General features: G+C 37.7%; 1 protein-coding gene across 2 annotated transcripts in view; it reads right to left on the bottom strand.

Annotated features, from left to right (window-relative positions):
- nphp4 (nephronophthisis 4) overlaps window positions 1-18,362 on the bottom strand; it is a 184,089-nt gene that overhangs the window by 130,873 nt on the left and 34,854 nt on the right. Inside the window, exons 6-7 of one of the 2 annotated variants that reach the window (XM_053236026.1) lie at window positions 14,157-14,312; window positions 7,985-8,121 (exon numbers count right to left, since the gene is read on the bottom strand). In XM_053236026.1, the coding sequence (XP_053092001.1) occupies window positions 7,985-8,121; window positions 14,157-14,312 (293 nt within the window). The remainder of the gene's footprint in view (window positions 1-7,984; window positions 8,122-14,156; window positions 14,313-18,362) is intronic. The other variant, XM_053236027.1, reaches the window with a different exon arrangement.

The following is an 18,362-nucleotide window of genomic DNA, read 5'->3' on the forward strand; positions in this document are numbered from 1 at the left end:
CATTACTGCGGGATTCGGCTTCAGATAGACAGTATTCATGGACTAGAGAAGGCAGAAGATGAAGAAAGGCTTGGGTCACTTCCATAAAATCTCATGCCAAACAGTTTCTTTGCCAGTATGTCCAAGATTATTCAAAAAAACATCTTAAATAGGCCAGCTTGAAGCACTTAGGAAGAAGGTAGCACAATAAATAATTGAATAAAACATAAATCAATGTTCAAAAGCACTCACCTCATTGCAATTTAAATCAATATGATAGTCCTAAAAAAGTAATGGTTCTGATGAAATTTAGAAGTAATGTTAGTATTAGAAGATAATAATGAATGGATGCTGCAAAACATGTTTGTATAATTAGGAACGATCAGAATAAGGACTTAGAAAAGAGGAAGGGGACAGACCATAATACGAAGACTTGATAAGAATATGGTCCATGCTGTGTCTAATGGTGAAGTAGGTTATCTACTTGTATGTTGTAAAACTGAATGCTAACTTTGGGGTCTGCAATTTGGAGGTACGTGTGCCTGCCAGCATTCTGTGGTTTCGGCACTGTACTACTATTGGCTGAAGTGTCTCAGTCCAAGCAGTTAGCCAAGGGGCTGGGCAGAATATTGATCCAATCAGCAAATGATCTGAAGCAGTGTTCAAACAATCTGTTAATATCTATTTGAACATCCGATCGCAAACAGAGATGGATGGCCATTCACACCTTGTGTTTGTTGCCTTGATTGACCACTTGTGATCAGATATCCTGAACAATTTATAATCCACAGGTTCCCAACTGCCGTCCTGGAGTACCATCTGTCCTGCACATTTTAGTATTTGATGTAAAAGCAGAGCTCAGTTTAAATCTGTGGTGAAATTCAACAAGGCATAAAGAGTTTGTTTGCTAAAAAATCTTGCTTGTGTTGGTTTTCTGGCATGTCTTCCATTCTTTCTTGCAACTTGAGTCTACCCACATACTTTACCTGCTCCTGCTTGCACAGTGCAAAACTGTTCAAAAGTGGAGCGCTTACATGCTTTATGGATTTTATTGCACTCTTCTATCAGTTGCTGGGGTTCCTCAAATGGCTTTCTTAAGAGGTCTAATTTCCTCCAGCCACTCAGAACCCAGAGCTTCAGCTGAGTGTTGGAGACACTGACCTTAAGAGACAAAAGCAGCACTAAAATCTGTGTACTTTTAATGCGAACAGTGTGTTCACACTGTGAAATTCATAGAGATGTAGCACAAAATAATAAGTGCAGACCACTGGACATGGTTCAAACTATGTGAGATGTAGGGACAATGCCCACTTTGACTCTACTAGCTTCTGTCCCTTGTGGTGTCTATTGTTGCTTTTTGGGGGGGAAAAATTAAGAACATCCATTTAGTTGTTAGATAAAGTAGCATACCTTATCATAACAACTGTGAAGGGTGACATGTCCTTCCTTCGAGACATGTGGGGTCAGCTAACTACATCGTTTCAAACTGCTGCTCATGCATCACAGGGCAGCTTAACACCCTCAGAGGAAAGTGCTATATATATATGAGCTCACAGCCACAATTGGCTAGTGACTCTGGGATACGAACTTGCGATCTCCTAATGATGGGGCGAACACTTTTCTGATGTAATACTCAGAATTTGGGCCATTTCTACCTAAAAATGTAGTCTTTTCAAGTGAATCAATTTCAAATTTTCAAATGTGAAAATTTGTGATAGCTAAATACTGTCACTGAGGAGCAGGTATATTTGCAGAAGCCCATTTCAGCAAGTTGAAAACAAAATGATATCATTTAAGTCTTAACAATGAGAGAGGTTATCACACATAAAATAAACGAATCCAAATTTTTTCTCAAAATGACTCATCATTGCAAAGTAAATTAAAAATGTGCTGAAAGTTCGCACCTCAGATGCTGATTCTTTCCTCATTAAAAACACGCACACTTCTGTCTACCCACCTTTTTACATTCACATTGTATTTCTTACCACATTTAATCAGTGTTAAACAATTTCAGTTTCGCTTTACTTTTCCAACAGTCTCTTTGAGATCTGAGCTTGCTGTGACTATCAAGAAAAATTACCACACGCAAAAATCTCATTTGCATAATGTTTTATAAACTTTCCATGCGACATCACTCATGCTATTATTTTTGTAAATCTCCTGCAACATGCCCACTAACTGCACACAATTTATCCCACTGCAGAAGCAAATTAGGGCCTCAGTGTGCTAAAAGTGACATGGTGTGTTAGAAGTTCAGTGAATTATTTCTACAACAGCCAGAAAACAAGACAAAATAAAGCAGGGTTCATGCTGCTAGGTGGAATGCTACAGCTCAGAGAAAAAAAAAGGTGTGTGCATGTGTGTGGGGGTGGGGGGTGGGGGACTGGTGGAGAGACAGCAGAAAGACAATTTGAACGAGCAAGCAAAGTGATTGGTATTTTAGACCACATCCTACTTCTGTCCAAGAGAGTATTAATTGGCTACCCACTCTAATTAGGATGAAAGTCTTCAAAGTGTTTCCTCCGTTTTCTACAGCCTCTGGCAGACAGAGATGCGCTAGTTTTTATAATGAGGATGAGCATGAATGGGAGACAAGGAAGAGACAATCAATCTACCAAAAAACGCATGAGAAAGAAGCATTGCGAAGCAGTTCATTTCATGGAATTTGGATCCATTCATTTTTATTCAATAAAGAAAATAATTTTGACTCTTTCCCCTATGCCTCAGACGTCAAAAACCCGGCTATCGTTTTGGCATGTGAGTGTGAGTGTGTGCACATTGTGAGAAGATGCTCGCCTAGATGAAGAGACAATGCATCAAGAGTCACCCCTTGAAAAGGTCACCCTCCCACATGAGGGCCAATTAGAGACTCCCGTCAACCGCAATCACAGCTGAATTACCACCTCCAAAAGGTGGCGGCGCAGAGGTCACGTCAGGCAAGAAGCGAAAGACAAGCGCCAGGGAAGATTGATTATCAATCTCTCCTTCTCTCTATCACTCCCTTTGTCTGCCTCGATATCTCTCATTAGGATTTTACGGAGACCAGAGGCACCTGTAGGGCTCTGAGTGTCATTCACAGATCTCACACACTCTCAGAAGCTCATGTGGCTATTTGATGATGTAGATTTATTGAGCCATTAGGTTATATTATGCCATTATTAAGCTGAATGGGGGGGGGGAACAAAACAAGAAAAAAAGAAAGAAAAATCTAAAAGATTTTTAGAAGAGGAAAGCGGCAGGAAATTACCAGTAAACACTTGAACTTTTGAATTCTCGATTATGATTGGTCAAAAGGCATTCATAAAACACAGGTCTTTTGTTATTTCTATAGTAACAACTAACTCAGAAATCAATCTTAATAGAAATTAAAAAAAGTATTTAACAAAGAAAAATATATAATAGGTGATATGGTGAATTGTGTTGTAAGGAGATGTTTGTTTAACATTTATGGAAGGAGTCTCCAGTGTCAGAATGTCAGTAAGTTTTCCTCCATGGAAAAAGACTTCAGGACAAAGGCTCTTAAGCTCTCTGGTTTCTCCACAGCATTTTTGTTTGTCTTATTAACTTTTAGAAAAATAGTCAGGCTAGTAATAGTACCACAGTTTTACAGCATTAAATCTATCTATAACCTGATTAAAAAAAGTATGCCCCATCATTCTTTATTTAAGAATTGTTCTTTAATAAGTAATAGTTTGCAAATTGCTGTGGTACTACACAAACAAATCTCTTCCTCTTGAAAATAATCAAGAGTAGCGTCTGGCCTCTCCAATTTTATCCGGGCTTGGAACCGGCACGGGGAGTGCACTGTCGTGTGCACCCCCAGTGGCCGGGGCTGGTTCCCTGGCCGCGAATCGAACCCGGGCTGTGGCAGTGAGAGCGCAGTGGCCTAACCACTAGTCCACCAGGGACCTTTATAAAAAAATTAATACATTAAAAACATTAGAATTTATCACCAAACCCTACAGCAATGTTTCAGGTAAAGCTCAGAAATGCTGTATTCATCTGATTTGGGTTTTGTTGTTGTTGTTCGTTGTTTCCAATCTGTTTCTGAATGATGAATGCTGAAGTGTGTGACATATGCAACTGCGATTGAGACAGAAGCTAATGGAATATTGATTGCTCAAAGATTAGAAATGTCCAAACTACAAGAGACAAATAAATTTTCTGCAGTCAATGTTGATAGCCTTTCTCCAGGCCTGAGTTAATTACTTGCTTAGAAGGGGAAAAAAAAGGAAAAACCGAGGAAAAAGGAAAAAAAAAAAAAAGAAAAAAAAAAAAAAAAACACATCACAGCATCCAAAGTAGAAACCATCAATACCACATCTGAACATTTTGCGGACCATGACTTCCTACTGAGGAATTCTGTAAAACTTCTGTGTAGATTTTGTCTCCTGCCACTACTTGCAGCAGGTAGTTTCCCATCATGCATTAGCAATGTGCTGTGAGTGCAGGCTTGCCTGCTAACAGGTTTAGTGCTGGTCTGATAGTGATGATGTAGACAGAGTGTGGACACAGGGGAGATGAGAAGAACAGCACAATTAAACTGGTGTGGAATAGCACACAAGCATGCACACACGCACACACACACACACACACACACACACACACAAAACAGGTGATGAAACTCACTTTAACACTGCTAAACACGATGATCTGCATGGGGCTTCACACACTGGGATTATGTACATGCTTGTGTGCATGCAGGGACGGGTGTAACAGAGAGAAACAAAAAATGAAAGGGAAAGAGAGTGAGTGAGTGAGTGAGAGAGAGAGAGAGAGAGAGAGAGAGAAAATGAAAGAGAGAGGGATCTGGGGGGCATATGTAATAATTCTTTATTATATTCTTTCCATTACAGATCCTATTTTCCCCATTTTTGATACAGAGACACACAAACACAGAGATACCAGCACTTTTACTATCAGCTGATATCTGACACTGACAGCCTCTTAGTTACCAAGGCTGCTCTTTGTATTGTGTTTATTGTGAAGTCATGCGAACAACAGAAAAAGCATTCATTCCTCCTCATCATCAGAAGATGATGAGCTCGAATCTCGAGCCGTAGTCTTCCATGGACCAGGAGTCCAAGAGAGTAAAACTGGCTGTGCTCTGTGGGTGGGAGGAGCATTACTCTTTCCACTGCCAAGTGACACTAACTAATCGTGGGCGTCTTTGAGCTCATGTATGCGAAAGAGGGCGGATAGCACTTTCCTCTGAGTGTGTGATGTAGCATAAGCAGCAGTTCAAAAAGATGTGGGGGCTGGCTTCACGTGTCTTGGAGGAAGCACATGTTAGGTTTCATCCTCCTTGGTTGGTAGCTATCGCGTGATAGGAAGGAGATAGTGGGTGGATATTGGCAGATTTAAATTGGGGTTTTAAATTAGGGTTTAAAAAATTCACGGCATGAATATGTCTCATCTGCTCTGATCCATGATCATCCTCAATTACAATAGTTTGGTCCCTGTTTCTGCATACTGCATATTATTATTATTATTATTATTATTATTATTATTATTGGTGGTGGTGGTGTTGCTGTTGTTGTTATTAGGCAATATTTAGGGAAACACCAATCTAATACTGAGTATCACATCAGGGCAGTTCCTGGTCTGTAACACTACTATCAGATCAGATGTCACATATTTTCTTATCTAACCCTCTGAAGGTATCCAATACCGTAAAAGCCTGTAATGTTGACTGACACATGAATCATGCACATGAACACTGGACATAAATTATCGAGAAGGCCACAGCTATCACACCTGTGACATTTTGCATATCTTGGTAACAGAAGCATGCGGAGGATGTCAGAATTGACTTTGGATCGGGTACGGGATGTTCCTCAGCTTTCTGTACTCATTTTCGATTCCATTTTCGATACTCACATATCAGTATTGTATCAAAAACAGAATGCTGCATGCACAGTAGTTGTATAAACAGAGTGCATTAATCTTACTGAAACTGAGACAGCGCCTGTGTGTGTGTGGTTGTGTGTAAGAGAGAGAGAATTAAATGAAAAGCATTGCACATAGGTATACACCCTCTGATGAGAAAGCTCACTGGTGCAGACACAGCCACATGCACACACACACGTCAGAGAAGGAATGAGAGGTTTATCATGACAGTGATATTGATTCTCACTTTCATCCATCCGTCCTCTTTCCCGCCCTCTCTCTCCGTCTCGAATGAGTAAATCAGTGCAAGCGTGTAAATGCATCAGTGCTCGGTGCGGCTCCTCTCACCTCCCGAACGACAGAACGAACAAATGTGGCTCTGTAATTACTCTTTATGAGAACTTTGTGACGACGGGGCCCAGTGCAGAGTGAGTAATGATTATGCTGCATTGTATTCAATATAAGACACTCAGTCTGTTTCCCACGTGGGTGTGATAATGACAGCAATAACACTGAGTGAGAAAGCAGTGAACAATGAGACAGCAACACACACACAGACACACACACACTCACACCAATGACGGCTTGGTTGGTTTAGCCCACGTTAGATCATTACATCTGCCCAGGGAATTTGTGAGTGGATGGTGATTATGAGAACCAAGTTAGAAAACTGTGTGAAATATGAGTAAGGCATGCTCATTCTCACGAAATCTCATAAATCAACAATGTATCGCTGCTAATAACTGAAAGCGATAACATACAACAGAGGCAATATCATGCTAATCGTTACACGATGACAATTAAGCCATATTACGAACATCCATGAATCAAACATGAATCATGAATGAAACTGTCACAACAATTTAAAAAAAATTATTTTAAAATATCATCTTGTGGATAAATCTCAAACAGAAGTAAAGTTACAGAGCTAAAATTATGATATCCAAAAGCATCTATTTATTAAGCATCTATTTTCATTTCATTTAATATGTAGTAACTATATCTATATATATGTGTATATATATATATATATATATATATATATATATATATATATATATATATATGTACACATATATATATATATATATATATATATATATATATATATATATATATATATATATATATATATATATATAAAATGTGCTTAAATCATCACCAATTACCTCTACAGTGTCAGCAGCGACACTTGTACACTGTGAATAATGTGTCAGCTGGTATTTATACTGTTTACAAACTGAATCTATTAGGTTTCGTTATACCACAAAACCAACAACCTGATCAAAGCATGACATTCACCTCATGTGAAGAAAACACATTAAGTTATAGGCAAAAAAAACATGTTTATTGGCTGTTGTCAGAATTCACAGTGACATCCAATGGGCTTTCTCGGGCCTCCATAAATATTAAAAACATCTCTTATTTTCACAAAGAATTAAGCAAATGGTGTGGTGACACGACACTTCTGCATCACTGAGAATCATTCACTGTTCAGTATCTGATAAATATCCGGTTCTGCTTATTAACAGTATAGAAAAAATAAATATTGTATAGAAAGAGCTATTAGTCTATCTAAATTAGTCTAATCTAAATTAATCTAGTCTAATATTAGCCTGAATCATCTAGTAATTCAGGGGTGGGCAAATCATAAATCTATTAGCTGTCCCACCAGGCAAGTAAACGTTCCAGTGTACAGCCTTGTCTCATGTTTTGGTTGCCCTAACCGACTAGGCTAAACAGTGGTAGCTAAAGTAATGTAATAAGATATGACAAGCTAGTTAAGTATATTAATACAGAGTAAACAAACCAAAATTAAATCCCACAGAGAGGAAATCTGTGTATGCATATGATTAGAACAAAGATTTAGAAAGTAGTACATCATGTTTGCATCCTCAACAAAAATTGTGTTGTTTTACTGGCAGATACGTTCTACTGGTTTCTAGAAATAAATACTTGAATTAAGCACAATTATCTACAAATAAAGCCTGTCAGTTTACATATCTATTTCAGATATCTTCATTTTTTGTAGCACGCAAAGTGACCCATATGGGCAGGTGTACTTGATAAAATGGCCTTTGAGTGCATTACGAGATTATGGTGATGGGTGTGTTACCGTGTTGTTGCGATCATTGTTCAGCCTCTCTAGCAAGTCTGCCTCGAAGGCCTGTACGGAGGGAGCGAGGGACACACACACCCTCTCCAGCACACATGAGAATGCCGGGAGCAGCCGAGGTCTCTGCAGAGCGTCTCCTGGAAACACACATACAAAAAGAGAGTTTCAGTAAAAGGGGAACTGATGGAGCTTTCAGAGTAGGTCTAAGGATTTCAGAGTGCTAAACATCTAAAGATGATTTCAGAATTAGTCTTTTTGAATCGACCCCTGGTGCGTTTCCCGTTTCAGTGCGGAACGTTTGGCAGATGCGAAACACAACAATCGCACCAGGATGCGGAGACCGTCTGAATGAGGTGGTCTCTTCTATAGTAGCAAAAAAGCGATTCCATTCTGAATCAACTCAATAAACCAAACCAAACAGTGCACGTATTTGGGGTTTTTGTAGAGTTTGTAGACTTTGTAAGCCAAAGGGCAGAGCTGTAGTGCTGCAGAAATTACATGTGTTCTGGATATTTGGACTAACAAACAAAAACAGAAAAAAAAGAAAGAAATAAAACACAGAATGCAAGACACAAAATGTTTAATTCATGTTTATTTACCTCTGGCTGCATGGTCTTCATGCTTGGGCAATTTTTATTTTATTTTATTTTTTGTGATTTCTACATGAAAATATTTCTTTACCATTATGACCAATAAATGAAGTTTTACAAGTATGCTTGCAGCCATACTTAGCCCTCAGACAGTTTTTTTTATTATTATTTAATTAATTAATTATATAACTGTCTGAATTCAAATTATGTACAGTGTGAACTAAAGCAAACCTGAATAACAAACGAACCAAAAATATCAATTTCGCTTGCCAAATGGATTACTAGGCATGAAAGGGTCACACGTCTCTAGTTTTTAGCTCTCAGTATAATCATGCTTTTTCTATTTTGACTGGAAACAAAAGGGTAAAAAAAAATAAAATCTTGAAACAGGAAAAAGTAAATTATATAATCATGAGGTCAAGAGAGTGCACCAACAGTTTAATCAGAACTGACAGAACAGCACCACTGCTAGTGGAGAGAGTTTCACAGGAAATTTAAATGTGTGGGTTTTGCTAGTAGTTGGTTGTTTATCACAGGTTTTAACTAACTGACTGAGCAATCTAGGATCTCGTAATGATTGTTTTCATTAGTGGGTATTCATGCACAGTAGGTGAAAGCCAGCGTCTGCCTTTTAGACGGTTGCACATTAAGACTCTGTGATGCATGATGTCTACACTGTCATCTATTCAGCTTAGCAGCACAGAATTTACTGAAGTCCTAGACCTATAACGTCTGTCTCGCCATTAATCTGAACATTATCATTTCGTCCACTTCCAGTCTTCTCATCAAGCCCAATCTGCCCATCTAAAATGTATATACAGTTTCTTTAAAGTGAGACAGCTGTTCTTCTTTTATACCACTTAAACAAGTGATTTGATTAGTAGGGCAGATATGCCATTAACCGGCACCCAAGAACACCAGGGCTCTTAGTATTTGGCAGCTCAATCAGACATGAAAATGAAAAATAGTTGAACTTCATTGTTCAGTAGGAGGTATAAAAGATTATGCTAGTGTTTGAGAAAAGATCTCTTATTAGAATTCATTTTAAAAAGATTGGGTCATCAAGAAAATGTAAAACGGGCAGCACACAGTCACTAAGAAATGAGCGCCATTACACCATAACGGCCTATTGAGCAGCAATCTAATAGCTCGTTTGCTATTGTCTGCTTTGTATATGTAGTAGTTTGTAAGATTTTGACAGGCAGCACAAAGACACCACACCAGTATGACCTCCAGCTACATGTTGGCCCCTCTACAGTAAAAGACAAGTATGCTGATTTATTTTTTTTTTTTCCCCATTTTGGGATCAATAAAGTATACCTGTAGGTCTATAACACTGTGCTTTAAAGCCTTACACAATCAACAGAATGCTCCTCTTGTAAGCCAATGCTGAAACCATCACCCACAATTCACTTTGGGAATCACTTGGACCACTAAGGCTAAAGTGAATGAAGAGTTACGTAAGATAGAAATGACACTCAATGGGGAGTGCTGTTACAGGAAAATAATCCAAGCCCGGGTGGTGTGATATGGCCCAACATGAAGCAGAGCTTCTCTTACCACCACAAAGTTGATTATTTTCTTATAACAGCATGATCTGAAGCATTTTACTTCTTAGATACCACAACAGTTTGTCGGTAATTACAACTTTTATTTATGAAAGCATGTCACATTACACATTTTTTTTCGCTGTTTATAGTTGCAAGTTATGTTGTGGAACATCCACTGGACAAGTTAGTTCATGTATTAAATTATGGCAGCTATAAACAGTCGCCAGCCTCTTAACTCTCTCTTGAAGTTAATAAAACAACAAAAAAAAAAAATAGCTTGACATGTTACAGAGAAACTGGGAAATGCAAATCTCTTTAATGGCAAAAAAAACTGACTGACTGTTACAGCTCTGACACTGGAGCCTACAGTGTATATACATTGTAATGAACCAGTGCCAGGACTACCATCAGAGCTGATCAATCAGATATGAGAATTCAACAATAATAAATATTATATCACTGCATGGTTGAATGCTTGAAGACAGTAGATGCAGCTGTAACATGAACGACAGCTTTATATTGATGCGTTTATTATAATATATTATTGTTTCTATAGTAACAGGTCATACACAGCGAATAGTACGATGGACGTGCCACATAATCTAAGAATAATAATAATTGGATTTAAAAAAATGTATTGTTGTTTAAGTAAAATGTATAATCATTGATGTAGTGACATTTTTAGGAGACATTTATTTAACATTCATGGAAGAAGTATTGAATGTAAGCACTTTGTAAAAGTGAAAGTTTCCCAGCTCAATAAAGTCTTCAGGACAAATGAGTCTGGTTTCTCTGTAAAATGACAAGCTGTGCAAATGTAACTATAAACCATTAAAATGTGTGAGGAGTCATTTATTTAAAAAAATAAATAAATAAACATTGTAATCATTGGCAAATCGTTGTGGTATAACTGGAATGACACATTCCTGGGAAGCGGCACTCCGCTTGCGCGTTGTGCCGCATCACGCCCCCCCAGTGTGCATTATTTTCACTGGGGCACGATTTGTTGTGTGTTATTCCTTACATAATGTCTTGTTCAAGAGAATCCCATACATTCTGGCATTTGGCACCTTTCCTAAAACAGATTTTAGATACAGGTTCTAGTAAAAACTAGACAGTTCTAGTGTGATCTCCCAAAATTGTGTGAAAGAGTGATTGTACAGGAATGTAATTAACCTGCATGTTATCTTGAAAAAAAAAATCTGTTTCAACTTCATAAACCAGTTAAACTTTGTTTTGAAACTAATTTTAGACTTTTGTTTTTCAGTCCTTTTGGCTATCATCATTTTCCTGCTGTTCTCAGCACTCTTAAAAAACCCATTCCATAGAAATGCCAAAACCACCAGCCAAAGTGTTCACTTTATAACCCATTGTTGCTGTTTAATTTAAAATCCTCTCTGAAAGGCCAGATAGAGGCTCACCCTGAAGCCAGCAAGCTACATTCATCCACACATAGATGGATGTAAATGTTTAAAGAGAAATGTTGAAGAGAAATGTTCAGTTTTAAAGAGCTGAATATAGAGCCAGCATCTTAATCACTGCATTTTATATAATACATGAATATTTTCTATAACAGTCTACTACAATCTATAGACATAGACAAAGACCTAGATGTTTCGATATAAGACATAGTCATAGTCATAGCCATGAGTCAGTTCATATATTTCATGGTGGTGAGGTGAAGCTTGATGCTGTAACTGTAGCTTACTCTACTCATTCTTCTTTCCCCCGCCTGCCTGTTTGTTTATGCAACTTAAATAGCCAAAATATTGTTTTTTTTTTTATTATTTCTTGAACAAAATTACCACGATGATTGGAGGAGGATAAGGACGATGGCTTCACTGAGTCTAGAGCTCTCTCTTCCCTGAAACACAGTCACTACCAATGCACGTACCTCACTAACTAACTTGTCATACTTTTGAGTAAGTTAATTAGTTTTCCAGGCATGGGATGGGACAAGGACACTGAAATGCTTGGACAAGCACTTTCACTTTCCCAGCAGCTCAGCTAATGAATTTATGATTAGTCTGTCCCAAAACCTTTCTACATTAAATACTGAAAAAAAGGAATTAGACAAAAGGAAAAGGCACTGAAGCACTAAAATATTAACTCTCCACGTGAAACCCAGATCCCATGAGAACTGTGTTTGGACATGAACAAAGTGTTACAATGCATTTACACACTGCACGTATGTGTGTGTTCATGGATTGATTGTGTGTAAGAAAAGGTCATAGACTCTGTCGGTGTATAATGTGCGTGTGTGTGTGCGTGTGTGTGTGTGTATATGTGTGTATGTGTAGAAGAGTGGAATGTTATGGTAGACAGGATGCTATAAGCTGGTAAGCTGGTATTTATGTGAGTCAGAGCCAGTGGTGCTTCACTCTCAAGGATCAGTCAGTTTATCTCAGTTACAACCAGAACTCAAGAGCTTTGGTTTTCACACACACTCACACATACACACACACACACACACACACACACACACACACACACACACACACACAGACAGACAGACAGACAGACAGACAGAGTGAGAGAGAGAGAAAGAGAGAAAGAGGGCGAGACAGAAAGTAATCACAAACACATGAAGGCTATTGTTCTTCTATTTAACAGATTATTAAAATGATTACCTCATTCAATCAGATAGAAATTTAATTCAAATTGCCCTGAATCTGTTTACTCTATTCTGATTGAGGTGTATAAACTATCACTCGGATTTTCAGTAGATTTTTAGGCTGCATGTAAACAATGCTAATTAGTTCTAATTGCTAATCCTTCTCTTAATCAAATAAACAAAAAAGGAAAGAAGGTGATAATGGGTTCATCTGAATTATATTAAAAAAAGGAACACTTCCGTACAGGAGGTAACATTTTATAGTGACTAGTGTCTCCACCAAAATTCATGTGGATGTGTTTAAAAGAATGTTTCTAGCTGTACCATTATTAAAAAAATGAATAAATCTATAAAAATTTGCATAAACTCACCAACCATGAGCAACAACTGATGATACTTCATTTATATTATTTTAGTATTGTTTACTGAATTAATAACAATAAGTGAAATTAACCTAAAATGCAAAAATACTATCTTAGCAAGTAAGGCAAATTCAGCTAATATTTCTCTTTATTAGAAAATTAAGGCTATTTCTAGATGTGCACTCATTTCAAGCTTCAAATTGTCTTTCTAGAAAGAAGCAAAATTATCTGGCAATAGAATAATGACTAAATATGTCTAGAAACAGGCTTAATGGTCTTATATTAGCTAACGTTTCCTTTATTCATGATATCTTGATATCTTCCTGGCTTCCCAAAGAATTATCACATGTGCATGATTAAATTTAATGTTTCAGGGTGGTGGTGTTTTAATTTTTTTAGGTTGCTGATATTTAGCATGATTTTACATTTTTTACTAGCAATGTATGAATTATGAGGTGCAGTGATGAGGCTGGAGTGCGGCTGTTGAAAGTGCAAGCTGGGAGGTAAAAAGAGAAACGCAGACTGAGGGAACAGAGAGACAGCGAGCGAGTGTGAACTGTGTCTTCTTTTTAAAACTCCAGTCTGGAGTGTTGGCGGATTAGCCTGGCGTCACGATCAGCTCTTTTTGCATATTTTCCTCTGCTCTGTCAAACCCACCACAATCCATTACACACTCCCATAAACTCAGGTTTTATTCAGTGTAGAGAATTCCTATGATCGAGATTCAGCAGGGATGGATCACAAATCCCCCAGCAGCAAACACAAGAAATAGACAAGACGAATAAAGCGCATCTGATTATGCCCGAAGCTTGACTTTCGACCCAACAAAATTCTGTCAGAGTCTATTCCCCGCCAAGATATCACGAGCTGTCCCCATGACAACAAAGGGTGTCCTGCTTCAGCCAAGCGGTTATGGATCTAATTTTATTTTTTTCCTGATGGCTCTGAGCAATATCATCCTTTAAGTCACTTTGGGGACTACTTAAAAACCTTAAAATCATTTGCTGTCTTGGATTAGTAGTGATTTGAGAGCCATGGCATCATGGGAAATCTTACCTGTGCTATCACTTGGAGGAAGCACTCCAGGGATGAGTTCATGGCCAGAGACCATGATATTGGGTGGGAGCAGGTGCATGATGGGATTGAGGGCAGGGTGTGGCTGGAGATAATACAGCAGCTGAGTTCCCTCTATCGCTGACAACACTGCATTCACTGTAAATAATAAGGTAAAGCATAAATAGTGAGGATTAATCAGAAAACTGACCTTGAACTTAAGTGCTTTTTCCTCCTAATATTAAGTTCAGTACCACTTTTTGACTGTGTAACATAACCACAATGATTCACCATAAAATTGATGTTTTTACCAAAGCATTGTATAATTTCATGAATTGTCCATGCTTTTGCTGAAAGTCTCAGTATCAGCACAGACAGCATTGCCCTGTGACCTCTAAAATAGATTTGTTCTCACCCTTACCTCCTCACATTTCTCCATCTTAGACAATAGCAAAACTGACTGCTAAGCAATACAAAGTGCTTTTATTGAACTTAACCTTTTATTGAACATAGCGTACAACGAGTCAGTTATGAGAACCAACTAATGACAAGATAACAAATGAGAATCCACAGTATTAGGAGTGTAACGACAGAGAACATTAAAATTCAATACGATTCCAATTCATTGGTGGATCAATACTATATGTTTTCGATGCAGCAAAAATAAGCATTGCCTGAATATGTGCCTTAAGTGTATATTTACAACAATATTTTAAAAGCACAATAATTGAGTACTTAATGACAACTTAAAGTTGTGCATAAATTGTGCGTAACTTGTGCATAAACCAAACTAAAAATTTCCCTCGGATTTATAAAAGCAGATTTTTTTTTTTCCATACTCGCGTATGTATGTTGATGAACGCCAGTCACCCAGCATACTGCATGGCACAGCTGATTTGCATTTTGTGATGCTCCCAAAACTCCACAAAAGGCAAAGCTCACAGAGCTGAAATGACCAAAGTAAATGGCCAACAAAACACTTACGTAGAGGTTCAAGTTGTTTGACTCACGTCTATGCCAATAAAAATATAAATAATTTATCAGCACAACCCCTTGAAAAGGGCAAAGTCCCCTTAACAACAAAAGGGCATGTGTCATAAGAAGCTAACGTTGACATGATGCACACTAGGGAGTATACGTCACATTGCAGCTTGAGACATACCAGATCTGTCACTTATCAGTCACTTAGTGCTGGCTCTAATAAAGCGTTGCACAGAATTAAAAGAAGATGCCGTGGAACCAACTTACACACCTCCACTTATACAACGACGTTTCTTTTAAATTGAATGACTACTCATTTCTCTTAATTAATGGATTTAGTTGCTGAATTAAAACAGATAAGCAATTTAAACCTGATAGCGTAATTCATAACTAAAACTGCAGTAACCCATCACACATTACAGATCCTTACGCTTGCCTATTTTTCCTGCTTCCAGCACGTCAACTTCAAGAACTGACTATTCACTTGCTGCTTAATATATCCCACCCCTTGACAGGTGCCACTGTAACGAGATAATCAATGTTATTCACTTCACCTGTCAGTGGTTTTAATGTTATGGCTCAGCGGTGTATATGATTTAAAGCTGATTTAGATAGACAGATGCACTTTACTGATCCCCAAGGGGAAATGTTGGACATATAATATTTATACATATTTACACGTATTTTACATATATAATATTTCGAACTATAAAGTTTCTAAATGGTTGGTGCATTGAAGTGTTGCATGTAAATTGCATTGGAAAACAAAGTATAACAATACAAACAATATTATTATTATTATTATTATTTCCAAATAAAGTCACAATATTTAAAAAAAATCCATGTTATGAATAAAGAAATTGTATTGTAGTATAAGTATAAGGTTTTGCACGAAGAAAAGAGCAGTTTAGACCACTCGATCTCAGCTCCCAACGTCTAAAAATTACCTTAAATTTCCTTATTTTCTAAACCTACGCTTAGCAACAACTTCAGCAAATCCTCCACATCCATCATGTCGACATGCCATTACAGACTGTTGTTTCCTATTTGTGTGTATATCTGTAATTCTGACCTTTTTGCCATAATATTGTGCTGATTTGTCTATTAATAAAATATACACATTGATTTTACAGAATATGAAAAATATCCGATTTCAAGAATAAACAGCTTTTTAATTGGCCTTCATGCCTGCATGCATTAAGGTTTGTTTCATGTAAATTAAGGACTGGTGGTTGATTCCAAATGGCAGATGCTCATTCATCAGTTGCGCTTAAATCACTTTTCAGAAATTAGACATGGAATAATTTGTATGCCGTGCTTGAATCTGTGCTCATTTCTATGCGACTGTATAAAGTAAGGATGAATATTCAATCTGTGTTCCTCTTTAAATGCACTTCTTGCTGGCTATAAACCTTCATAGTGAGCAATCAAGAGTTGGCATGTCACAGCCCTGCTGCAATGCAAAAATAGTTATGAATCTTAAAGTATAGCACTTCAAACCAAATTCCTAGCAGCTCTTCATTTTCATTTTGTGATGTGGATTTACAACCGCTCTGTTTCATCAAGTAGTCACTGAACGCAATGCCTAATTTATGCTTGATACAGGGTGCATAGTCAAAATGGCAGAAGTGTGCAGTGCATTTCAATAAGAAGGCAGCTTCTTAGTTAGGCAGGTAGGAAAGTATTTGAACACTTCCAAGACTAAGGTAAGGTCTAAGGTAGAAACTATATTGCGTGTATATACAGAGTTTCATGATAACCACAACACAAAAACAAGCTGATCTCTTTTAGTTAAGATGTAAACACTAGAAAAGTTTACATGCAGAAAATTAGACAAGTTTACAGTAGAAATGTTTAAATAGTTATGTATAGCAAATTAATAAGAAATTGTCATGTTATCTTTTTTATTGTCTATATCTTAACTAAAACAGAGGAGCAGAAGCTTTTCTCCCTCCTTCAAGTCCCTGATGGTTTCCATAACACCGTTTTTGGCCAAAGGTTTCCCTAATAAATACAGCTAACTTATGTTAACTATGTACTTGTCTAGGGTTAAGTCAAAGCCAAGTCAAACATACTCTATATGGCCAAAAGTATGTGGTCACCTGATCATTACACCCATATGTGGTTCTTCACCAAACTGTTGCCCCAAAGTTGAAACCAGACAACTGTCATTGTACAATGTCTTTGGATGATGTAGCATTAAGATTTCCCTTCACTGGAACTAAGAGGCCGAAACCTGTTCCAGCAATGACAGTGCCCCTGTGTACAAAGAGAGGTCCATAAAGGCATGGTTTGCCAAGGTTGGAGTTGAAGAACTTGAGTGGCCTGCACAGAGCCCTGACCTCAACCCCACTCGACATCAGTGCCTGATCTCACTAATGCTCTTGTGGCCGAATGGGAAATTCTCACAGCCATATTCCAAAATCTAATGTAAAGCCTTCCCGAAAAAGTAAAGCGGGGACCAACTTTGGATTGGGATGTTCAACAAGCACATATGAGTATGATGGTCAGGTGTTCACATACTTTTGGCCTTATAGTGTGCAACAATAGAATTTATTGTACATGAATAAACTGGAAACATTCTCCATTTACCTTGAAAAGCAAGGGCGCATCTTTCAAATGGGAAAATTGAGTCAAGAGATATGAAATGAGGGAAGGGAACAGGGCACCCAGGGGTTCAGTTAATACTGGACAGTTCAAAACACAAGTGCAACCATCAATCGTTCCGTTTGTCACTTTAACTTTGTCACTTTAAATTTGTCACTTGAACAGTCTGATAAGCTCTTTGCACTACTCACTGTACATCTGCACTCTTTGCACTCTATCTGTTGTGCCTTGTAGATCTACATTTATACTCTATTTATATGTATCCATTTGCATTTCCATTTGTATTTTTACATCCTTTTTTTGTGTGTGTTATCTGTATGCACCTAGGGTCTGAGAGTAACATAATTTCAATTCTCTGTATGTGCTGAACATGTGGCAGAATTGACAATCAAGTTGACTTTGACTTTTGAGATTACTATGTCAACTGTCTCATCTGCCATTTTTATTTTTACGTATTTTTGAGTAATAACTTGCAGAAACGACTTCCCGTGTTAAGATGTGGAGCTCCTATACAAAATATGTAAAGGTCTGCAATCTGACGATGCAGTTCACAGTAGGTCTATGAATGAATGAATAAAAACATGAAGGACCTGAACTGTTGCTCTGACTAAGAATTATGTT

Source organism: Pangasianodon hypophthalmus, chromosome 8 (assembly GCF_027358585.1).
Source record: "Pangasianodon hypophthalmus isolate fPanHyp1 chromosome 8, fPanHyp1.pri, whole genome shotgun sequence".
Classification (NCBI taxonomy): Eukaryota; Metazoa; Chordata; class Actinopteri; order Siluriformes; family Pangasiidae; genus Pangasianodon; species Pangasianodon hypophthalmus.